Here is a 10,752-nt window from a genome sequence, read left to right on the forward strand (position 1 = left end):
CTTCCGGAGATTAATTGAGTTTGGTTCGATACTTCAAATACCAGGCAGAGTGTGATAACGCAAGCCAAGAATTAAGTAGACTCATCACATATTGAGAACCTCTCTTCTTTTCTATGCTCAAGTTGGGTTGGGTTAACCAGACAAAACCACTTAAAATCCGCGTCCGAAATTGCTTGGTCGAACCGGCCGGTTTATGGTTTTAGCTAAACCCTGTAGACAAATTAAAAGCGAGTGTTGATTTTTGAGCAAAAGAGAAACCCTGATTCATCTTCACATTGGGTCGCGAGCTCTGGTTCTGCTGTCATACTTTCGCAAATTCGATTTGCAGGTAGCTGTGTCATACACAGGTCTCATTTTCTTCCTCCTATTTTTCAAAAATTTAATCCTCTCAGTTCCATGAATCGATTAGGTTTAGTTCACTTAGTTTAGCATAGATTAAGATTAGATTCACAAGATCGGTCCATGAACTGCTTGACGAAAACTATGATTAGCATAGCATAGTCTGTCGTGTTTCATTTGTATATAATTGTATTGGGTCTCGTTTGGATTGGGAATTATACAAGATTATTGTAAGATGCAATTGATAGATTATGTCATTTTGTATCAGAAAACATTATATTTAAAAGGTCTATCAACTCTGGAGCCTTGTGGTTTTTTTGTTGTAGATGGTTCTATGCCTGTTGTTGAGAATCACATATTAAGGTAGGCCATCTTGGACATGGGAATCCAGAAACTTTTATGGGAAGTGGCAAAGAAATCATTCGCTGGAGGTATTATAGGGCTTACCATTTCAGATAGATGTTGTAGCGTTGTTCCGGTGAGAGGAGATTCCATGTCTCCTACAATGAATCCCCAGAAAAATTCTTTTTTTGGTAAGTGTCCTTTTTGCCAAAACTGGTTCAAAGTAGACTCTTGCATTTTTTGGTGGTCCATTCTTCTTTTCTTATTAGATGTTCAATTCTTGGTGCAGATGATTTTGTACTTGTGGACAAATTTTGCCTCAAGGATTATAAGTTTGCGCGTGGTGATGTTGTAGTGTTCAGGTATGTTCCTTCTAATGCTAAACCACGTTTGAGTCATCCTTTGACAAGAACTATATAATTGAGTATTAGTTGATTACATGTTAGTCTCCTGTTCATGTCTTCTCTGGCTGGTTACAGTATTCACAATGTCATTGAAACGAATCACTGTAACCGTGCAAAGAAAAGACGTACTGAACCATGAAATAAGTGCATATTTAATCAACATGGCCCTAAGAAACTGTACTTTTGATATAATTAAATGTAGTCTAAATATGATATTTTAAACTCTTTGGATTCTCGTATTGTCTTTTGCTTCAAAAGGGTCAGTTTTTTTCTGGCTCTTTTAAGGTCTCAAATCTGATTCGTAATGTTCCTCAGACATTGTGTTGTATGTGTTTTAAGTTATATATTTTGATATACATCATTGAGCTCATGACAATGAAAACTGCATCTCTCTGGCAGCTCTCCAACAAATTTTAGGGATAGATACATAAAGAGGATAGTTGGTATGCCTGGCGAATGGATAAGTAGTTCTCGGGATGTGGTCAGAGTCCCAGAAGGCCATTGTTGGGTGGAAGGAGATAACAAATATTCCAGCTTAGACTCAAGAACCTTTGGCCCTGTAAGTCCTCTGATTGCAGACCCCTCCCTTACACATAATCACATATTAATTAACATAGATTTTAAATGTAGATACTCTACAAGACTTGTCCCGTATGACTGATGTGGATAAACTTGTTTGGCAGATTCCTTTGGGTTTAATTCGAGGACGGGTCACTCGTGTAGTGTGGCCTCCTCAAAGAGTAAGCAAGATTGGTCGATAAAGCTAATTGAGAAGACGAAGAAGAAGGAGAGAATGACAAGGTATGTTTCTTCCTCTCCCAAAAGAAAACTCCCTTCTTCACTGTTGAGGAATCTTCTTTACACCAAAGAATGATTAAACAAAAAGATTGAAAGCTCGTTTTTTTCACCCTTTGTTTTTAATACAATGTAGGACTCCTTCACTGTTCACAAATTTGTCTGGTGTCTAGTCAGAATCCAAAATTCGTCAAGTTTTTTAATGAGAACTCTCAATTTTTTTTTTCTTAAAAAGTTACATCTATATTTCAGTCTCAAATCAGATTTAGTCATCACGTCTCAATGATTACAAACAATGAACACATTCTTGTAGTGGAACAAAGGTTTTTTAGCTCATAATTTTAGCCTGATCGTGGCACCGGTTAGCTAGCTGGTTCGAACACGNATGTAGTCTAAATATGATATTTTAAACTCTTTGGATTCTCGTATTGTCTTTTGCTTCAAAAGGGTCAGTTTTTTTCTGGCTCTTTTAAGGTCTCAAATCTGATTCGTAATGTTCCTCAGACATTGTGTTGTATGTGTTTTAAGTTATATATTTTGATATACATCATTGAGCTCATGACAATGAAAACTGCATCTCTCTGGCAGCTCTCCAACAAATTTTAGGGATAGATACATAAAGAGGATAGTTGGTATGCCTGGCGAATGGATAAGTAGTTCTCGGGATGTGGTCAGAGTCCCAGAAGGCCATTGTTGGGTGGAAGGAGATAACAAATATTCCAGCTTAGACTCAAGAACCTTTGGCCCTGTAAGTCCTCTGATTGCAGACCCCTCCCTTACACATAATCACATATTAATTAACATAGATTTTAAATGTAGATACTCTACAAGACTTGTCCCGTATGACTGATGTGGATAAACTTGTTTGGCAGATTCCTTTGGGTTTAATTCGAGGACGGGTCACTCGTGTAGTGTGGCCTCCTCAAAGAGTAAGCAAGATTGGTCGATAAAGCTAATTGAGAAGACGAAGAAGAAGGAGAGAATGACAAGGTATGTTTCTTCCTCTCCCAAAAGAAAACTCCCTTCTTCACTGTTGAGGAATCTTCTTTACACCAAAGAATGATTAAACAAAAAGATTGAAAGCTCGTTTTTTTCACCCTTTGTTTTTAATACAATGTAGGACTCCTTCACTGTTCACAAATTTGTCTGGTGTCTAGTCAGAATCCAAAATTCGTCAAGTTTTTTAATGAGAACTCTCAATTTTTTTTTTCTTAAAAAGTTACATCTATATTTCAGTCTCAAATCAGATTTAGTCATCACGTCTCAATGATTACAAACAATGAACACATTCTTGTAGTGGAACAAAGGTTTTTTAGCTCATAATTTTAGCCTGATCGTGGCACCGGTTAGCTAGCTGGTTCGAACACGATCAGTGAGCCTAGTCCAATCGTACAACTCGTCGGAATAAATAAACGATGTAATATACTATTGCCACGTGGTAAGTATGTGATTAAATTCCTTAATTAAATTTCCTAGAAGAATATGGGCCATCATGGGCCGTAGAACTAACTAGTATAGTAGTAGGCTAGTAGCCCCCTTGGCTCTCAATTTCGTCAATTAAATTCAATTTACTACTATATCTATAAATAAATAAATAAATATGCATGGAAAATTCGAAACCTTCCCTTTGCTCTCTCTCTCTCTCTGTCTGGCGTTTCTCCTCCTTCGGGGTAAGATCAATTCCACTTCCTGGGAAATTTTTTTTTTGTTGATTTCTCAAATTTCAATGTCGTACGAATTTTCTCTCTCGTCTTCTGGGGAATATATTTTTTTTTTCTTGGGCTGGGGAAATCTCAGGGAGATCTTCTTCTCTTTATTTTCGTTTCTCTCTCTTACTTTTTCTCCACTCGGCATCTTGCGAACTACGCAAGTTTCTTCTTACCTAGCTAGTTACTACTACTATTTCGATTTCGTTACCCTTTTTTTTCTTTTGACATTTTGATCGAAACCTTTTTTTTTTCCATCTCGAGATTAACGCTCTCCTCCCTTTTTTTTTTTTTTTTTTTTTTTCCATTTTATACCAAATATTAAATGTTGGTTATATCGTCAAACGCAAACTATTTTCTTCTCTTTTAGATGTTCTTGTTCTAAGTTCTGAGGAAATTTCTCGGTTGTTTGTGGTTTTGGTTTCAGTGTGATTTTTTATTTCTCTGTTGTTCAGTCGATGCCCCTTTTACATATTTAATAGCCTGTTGGGATCAGAATCTTCAGTTGTTGTTTTTTGTTTTGCTTCGCGTCCTTAGATTGATTATTGTCAAGATCTGTGACGGAATTTGAGATCTGTTGTTGTTGGTATTAATTTTTCAGGTAAGGTGGGTTTGTTACGAAATGGGAAGATTATTTGTGATCAACCTCGAAGGACTGGTTTATAGCTGCAAACATTGTCAGACACATTTCGCTCTTACTAATGATCTTATCTCTAAGGTTCGTTTCTTCTAATCCTTCTTCCTTTCGATTTTTACATTTCAGTTTACTACTGCTTCCTCTTTTGCTCGCACAATTGATGTTCCTACAGTTCAACTTTGCTCTAGCTTGCTTGTTAATAATACACTTGTGTTTGTAGAATATACATGTTTTCAGAGGCTATGTTTTTGTTCTGAATATCTGATTGAACACACACAACTTACAGTTTCGTACTGATCATGGGAAATGGAAATTTTAACCATTCAGTTGCTAATAATCAATTCATGACCTGTTGATTCTTGTTTTGTAGTAGTTATTGAGTTGAACTGATCAAACACACCATGATTTGTGTCCATACTCGTGTTTCTACTGTGCGATTAATGGCTGATCAAACAGCTACCTGATTTGTGTTGTATTGTTTCCAGTCATTTCACTGCAAGCATGGAAGGGCTTATCTTTTCGACAATGTGTAAGTACAAGTACTACATCTAAGGATTTTGATATTTCTAGGAATTTATGATAAGGTTTCTTTATTTATTTGAGCAACCTCTTTTTGAATTCTTAGTGTCAATGTGACGGTTGGAGAGAAGGAGCATCGCGTCATGATGACTGGTTGGCACACTGTTGCTGACATCTTCTGTGTTAGCTGTGGCTCTCTTGTCGGCTGGAAATACGTACAAGACTCCAAAACTCATACTTGTCAACAACTTTCTTTCTTTGTGATTGTTTCTTTGATCCCTAACTCTCTCATTTTCTCCCTCAGGAAATTGCATACGAGAAGTCTCAGAAGTACAAGGAAGGAAAATTCATCATTGAAAGGTTCTTATCTTTCAACATTTAACTTCTTAGTTTCTTATCAATGACCAAAGAAAACCATCACAAACATGGATTCAAGTGACTTGGTTTAATGTGGATGTTGGTGTAACGAATATGGCCAGGTTTAAGGTGCTTGGACCCGATGGAGGTGGATACGACGTGGACGAGGACGAGCCTATGATCGGAAGCGACGAAGAATAAGCAAATGGATTCTCTTTTAATTTTGCGGCCCCATGGGAACTACTTGGCTAGTGGTCATTCCCTTCTTATAGACTATCGGTGACCAGCAAACTCGCTGGGAAAAAAATCGACATTTTTTCGGGTAAGCGTACAAAAGAAACCAAATATTCATATTAATATAAAGAAAGCTAAAATAGTTTTTATAAAATTTGAAACTTGATATTACAAATACATATCAAGTTTATAATCGTTTTAAGAAAATCGTTTTGTGCGATTAGAGTTAACTGATATGATATGTCTAACTAGGGCTGGGCAAAATAACCGATAACCAAATAACCGACCGAAACCGAATCGAAAAAAACCAAACCGAACCGAACCGAAATTCTTCAAATACCCGAATGGTTAGTAAAAATCTATATCCAAACTAACCGAAACCGAACCGAACCGAACCGACAATTAAATGGTTAACCAAAATATCCGAAAACCTAGAAGATATCAAATATTATATACTTAATATTATGCAAAACTATAAAATAAACTTAAAATATAAATTATTTCTAGATTCAAAACAATTAAATATTTTAAATAATCAATATATGTAAATGTTATTATTTTGAATTTACAAAGTTAAATACTATTTTGTAAAATTGAATCAATATTTTTCCCTTTTTTGTATTTTTGTTATTATATATTTGGTTAATTTTGGTTATATTCGGTTAGTTTTGGTTATATTTGGTTTATTTGGTTAATGTTAATATAATTTATGTTAGTTATGGTTATTTATTTAAATAACCAAACCGAAACCGAACCGAAAGAAACCGAACCGAACCGAACCGAAATTTTAAAAATATCCAAATGGTTATTATATTACTATATCCAAAATAACCGAAACCGAATACAACCGAACCGAAACCGAATGGTTAACCGAATGCCCAGACCTATGTCTAACAACACATACATCTCCAAATAAAACACAACAATTTTACCATATGCATATTTTTAAATTTTTACTTTCATATCATCTCCTCGTAACAAGATACATATATATAAGAATAAACACTAATGAAAGATAGAGCTTTTCTAGCCATTTATCCTAAATATATATTCTGAAATCCTAATTAGTAATTACCAGAAGTTACTTCCACCGGTGGTTCTCTGCAATGCTTTTTACTGTCCTACCTACTTCTACACTTGGATTCAATTTTCACCGCATCTAATGTGAGTGGGAGATAAAAATGTACGAGTGTATTCTTAATTAATTTTTCAAATTTAGCCAGACCGTTACAACAGTTTTAAACTTTAAACCATCATCTAACCATAATAACTTTTTTGGAACACAAGTGGCTTTTTTCGTAATTAATTAGCATGTTCATGGGTAAAGACTGCACACGTGTCTCGTGAGCTTTTTCTTAGATCCTCTGCGTTTTGAACCCGATGCTTCGTGTTCTGTTCAAACTTTCAAAAACTATATTCAATTATTTAAGAGGATAAAAACAAGAGATAGTATATGGTACGACCAAGAGTTGTCTGGTTTGAAATCGGAATACATTAAAATAAAACATCTCGTCGAGAGAAGAATAGAACATCTACCCCACTCTCTTCCCTTGTTGTTCTTCTTCTTCAACTCTTTGAATCAATTTATAAAAAAAAAAAACCGTTTGGGTCCTTGTCCTTTGTTCTCTAGTGACTCTTATTATCCTCCTTGATGGCTGTTCAAGCTCTCTCAAGGGTCCCTTTAGTGTGGTGATCTGTTCCAGATCTGATTGATCCCATTCTTTTTTTTTTTTTTTTATCTGGAGACTTTTGTTGTTGTTATTGTTGTGCAAGTTCGGACACGAGACCCAGAAAGCCTTTCAATCTCAGGTTTCAAATATGTTGACTCACGACAGAGACGAAGAACTCTCTCTGTTCCTTGAGATGCGTCGTCGCGAGAAAGAACACAGAGCTGATTCTCTTTTAACAGGTCCGTTTACTATATATCTTTATGTATACTTATTTGTGTGTGTCTTGGCAATGGTGTTTGAATTTGCTTCTGTCTATTCTAGGATCTGATAATGTTAGTAGTATCAATGAAACGTTGAAGGCTGCTGCGGCAGCGGCGCTCTCTGGTGTCTCAGAAACGGCGTCGTCTCAACGTTATCCTCTCCGGAGAACCGCCGCCGAGAACTTCTTGTATTCTGAGAATGAGAAGTCTGATTACGATTGGTAATGTTTCCATATTTGTGTTCCTTTTTCTAAAATATCTATATCATAAAACTGAAAGGAAAATTCCAAAGTTTTTTTTTTTTGTGCGCATTCCAAAACTAGAACAACTAAATCCCAATTTGGGACTATACTTCTATTGATTGAGTTTGTTCAATTACATAGAGAGACAGTTATTTTTCATGATTTCTTGTTGTACATCACCTGAGCTTAGTGCTAGAGTGTAATCAAATGTCTCCTTCTTCCATAGATCATTGGTCTGATGTTCTTTCTCGATGTTCTTGTCTCTTGTTCAGGCTTCTTACTCCGCCAGGCACACCACAGTTCGAGAAAGAGTCGCATAGAAGCGTAATGAATCAGCTCGATGCTCCCACTTCTCGCCCCACGGCTCTTAAATCTCGGGTATGAACCTTAATATGTCTCTGGTCCAAGCTTACGTTTTTCTTTGTCATTATAAGCATTGAAGTTCTTGTTGGGTTCTGTTTCCGTAGTTAGGGAACTGCCGTGAAGAGATCGTCTCAGTGAACAATAATAAGCCCCAAACGAGCTCTTCTTCTGTAGCTGGACTCAGGCGACCATCATCCTCAGGTAGCTCAAGGTCAGCGAGTAGACCTTCCACACCGACAAGAAGGTCTATAACTCCAACCACCTCTACAACAAGGCCTGTGACCACCAAAGCTTCAACCTCTAGATCCTCAACACCCACCTCACGTGCCACCTTAACTGCTGCACGTGCTACTACCTCCATGACGGCGTCGCGAACCACTACCTCGTCGGCTCCACGAACCACTACCTCGTCGGCTACACGAACCACTACCACGTCTACCGGTTCAGCGAGATCAGCTACTCCAACTCGGTCTAATACTAATACTCGGCCATCTTCTGCACCTTCTAAAAAACCAGTATCAAGGCCAGCCACACCAACCCGCAGGCCTTCAACCCCGACTGGTCCATCAATAGTTTCGAGTAAGGCTCCGTCCCGAGGGACTTCTCCTTCTCCTACTGTTAATTCTTCCAGGCCATGGAAACCTCCGGAGATGCCTGGTTTCTCTTTAGAAGCCCCACCGAATCTGAGGACGACTTTATCAGACCGGCCGGTCTCAGCTTCAAGAGGCAGACCTGGAGTCGCCTCAGCACCAGGTTCAAGATCGGGTTCCATAGAACGCGGAGGAGGTCCCACCAGTGGCAGCGTCAGTCATGCAAGAAGGCAATCTTGTTCGCCGTCCAGAGGTCGGGCTCCTATAGGGAACACCAACGGGAGTGTAACAGGTGTGCGTGGGCGAGCTAAGGCAGCAAACAACAGCGGAAGTGATAGCTTGAGCCCAGTGGCTATGGGTAATAAAATGGTTGAGAGAGTGGTGAACATGAGGAAACTAGGTCCACCGCGGCTAACTGAGAGTGGCGGTCGAGGAACCGGGAAATCTAACTCCGCTTTTAACAGCCTTGGTTATGGGAGAAACCTCTCCAAGAGCTCAATCGATATGGCCTTAAGACATATGGTATGTTCGCGTCTTACAATAAATATTGGTCATGTTTTCGGTAATAATAGTGTTAACCTTTTGTATTTCGTGTGTAGGATATAAGACGAGGCATGACGGGAAATCTCCGACCGCTTGTGACGAAAGTTCCGGCATCATCAATGTACAGTGTGAGAAGTCGGCCGGCTAGTGTCTCAAGCTCGCCGATGGCCACAAGCAGCACCGTGAGCTCATCTGAACCGAGTGTTGACAACATCAACATTCTATGCTTAGACGGGAACGAAGCTGAAAATGATGATCTTCTCAGTGAGAGAAGCTATGCTTCTCCACGAGATCAGTTCCCCAAGTTCACATCTTGACCCATGTTATTATATATCCTATGTTCTTGTTTTTGTTCTAACACTTTGAAACTACGTGTTTCTAAGTGATCCGTTAAATTTAAGAAACTCAGGTATCAGATGTCTTTTTTCCTTCATAAAATGTTTTTGCAGAAAACAACTGCTAAAGGGTGTGTCTGGATTTTAAACCTTAAGCTTTTAAAACCATGTTCACGATTATAGAATGTTCACAACTGCTATAGAAACAAGTGAGAATCGAGAAACAAAATAGAGCAAGGAAGTAAGGAAAAACAGAGCATATATAGGAGAAACGGGACACGATTTAACCCCACAGTTGAACTTTGATCCTTGACTTTCCTTGGCACATTCACCTTGTTCATTGACTCGCTCTATTTAGCCTTTTGCATTTGAATATTGCACTTCAAATAAAAACAACCGGAGGCATGATAGAGTGTTTCACAGACCCAGTCCTTTTTTCAAAGCTACTTTGTTCTAGAAGGTGTATATAATAAACATGTGCATAACTTCATTAACTTGTCTCGTTAGGTTTATGTTAGAGTCAATTTACATGATGACAAGTCGTTGTGACTTGTGAGGATTTGGATTTGGATTTGGGTTTAGGTGAATCGTCTTCACGTTCAGATAGGAAAAGATCAGACCTTACGTGTAAGTCGCGTGACCAATGAAGTAGTTACATGCCACAACTTCACCGAAATCGTATACTTTAATACTAAAAGTTGTATAACAGCTGACTGTGAATCTAGTAGTAAAGATAGTATGAAATTATATGGTCAACAACGTGGAATATTTCAATTTTGCATTTGTGTGTGGGTGCACACATAAAAGAATAATGGCGCGTTCCGTGGAATGACGATGATGTCATTTGCTACCAATCGTAAAGTCAATTTCAGACTGAAATCGACAACAAATATTATTAAAAAAATAAACACGTAAAAGTTAAATAAAAAAGCTAAATACTTATGTTTTGGATCTTTCTCTTTAGGGATGATTTAATAACAGCGTAACGATGATGTCAAGTTAATGGTAATTTGATGACGTCTTTTCTTTGTTTTTTATTTTTCCAAAAGAAAAAAAAACGTAAATGCACTGTACTAGACTGGCGAGTGCTTCTGCTTGGTCAAATAAATGTGTGCCGTGTAGTTTGGTTTGGTAATATCAAAAGAAACTTTATTAGTTAAATTACTTTATCAGCTGCCACAAGCGGGAAGGAGGGAGAACAAAAAAGAGATATCTCAGAAAGCAAAACCAATCAATCAATAAAAAGTCTCGTCGTCGTCGTCGTGTGAAAAATAACATTAAAAATAATTTAAAATTTAGTCTCGTCGTGTACCTGTCACTGTCCTTTATAGCAGCAGCCAACAAATTAAATACGAGAAACAATTTGATTTTACACTTTTTTTTTTTTTTTTTTTTTTTTTTTTTTTTTTTTTTTTT

At 37.6% G+C, this 10,752-nt stretch overlaps 3 protein-coding genes across 9 annotated transcripts; all 3 read left to right on the forward strand.

Moving 5' to 3' along the window:
• Nucleotides 222-2,120, forward strand: LOC104745060 (mitochondrial inner membrane protease subunit 2-like). 3 transcript variants are annotated; one of them, XM_010466229.2, is made up of 6 exons: nt 232-347; nt 666-872; nt 971-1,043; nt 1,485-1,644; nt 1,769-1,886; nt 2,017-2,120. In XM_010466229.2, exons 2-5 carry the CDS (start codon nt 719-721, stop codon nt 1,844-1,846), a joined length of 465 nt encoding a protein of 154 aa, XP_010464531.1. In that variant the 5' UTR covers nt 232-347; nt 666-718; the 3' UTR covers nt 1,847-1,886; nt 2,017-2,120. The 3 variants fall into 3 exon arrangements, with proteins under 3 accessions (XP_010464532.1, XP_010464531.1, XP_010464530.1); XM_010466230.1 differs by having other exon boundaries at nt 222-328; nt 1,769-2,083; XM_010466228.2 differs by having other exon boundaries at nt 233-347; nt 1,769-2,083.
• LOC104748071 (protein yippee-like At3g08990) lies at nt 1,845-5,425 on the forward strand. Of its 3 annotated transcripts, XM_019237366.1 has the most exons (7): nt 2,448-2,628; nt 2,753-2,870; nt 4,188-4,304; nt 4,709-4,752; nt 4,849-4,957; nt 5,047-5,102; nt 5,222-5,376. In XM_019237366.1, the coding sequence occupies exons 3-7, from the start codon at nt 4,209-4,211 to the stop codon at nt 5,298-5,300; spliced, it is 384 nt and encodes a 127-aa protein (XP_019092911.1). In that variant the 5' UTR covers nt 2,448-2,628; nt 2,753-2,870; nt 4,188-4,208; the 3' UTR covers nt 5,301-5,376. The 3 variants fall into 3 exon arrangements, with proteins under 3 accessions (XP_019092912.1, XP_019092911.1, XP_019092910.1); XM_019237367.1 differs by lacking the exons at nt 2,448-2,628; nt 2,753-2,870 and adding an exon at nt 1,845-1,886; XM_019237365.1 differs by lacking the exons at nt 2,448-2,628; nt 2,753-2,870 and adding an exon at nt 3,470-3,550 and having other exon boundaries at nt 5,222-5,425.
• Nucleotides 5,334-9,504, forward strand: LOC104745058 (cell wall protein DAN4-like). 3 transcript variants are annotated; one of them, XM_010466223.2, is made up of 6 exons: nt 5,334-5,421; nt 7,107-7,242; nt 7,325-7,484; nt 7,778-7,883; nt 7,973-8,980; nt 9,058-9,504. In XM_010466223.2, exons 2-6 carry the CDS (start codon nt 7,152-7,154, stop codon nt 9,316-9,318), a joined length of 1,626 nt encoding a protein of 541 aa, XP_010464525.1. In that variant the 5' UTR covers nt 5,334-5,421; nt 7,107-7,151; the 3' UTR covers nt 9,319-9,504. The 3 variants fall into 3 exon arrangements, with proteins under 3 accessions (XP_010464525.1, XP_019092909.1, XP_010464524.1); XM_019237364.1 differs by having other exon boundaries at nt 7,143-7,242; XM_010466222.1 differs by having other exon boundaries at nt 5,339-5,421; nt 7,079-7,242.

The sequence above is a fragment of the Camelina sativa genome, chromosome 15 (genome assembly GCF_000633955.1).
Source record: "Camelina sativa cultivar DH55 chromosome 15, Cs, whole genome shotgun sequence".
Lineage (NCBI taxonomy): Eukaryota > Viridiplantae > Streptophyta > Magnoliopsida > Brassicales > Brassicaceae > Camelina > Camelina sativa.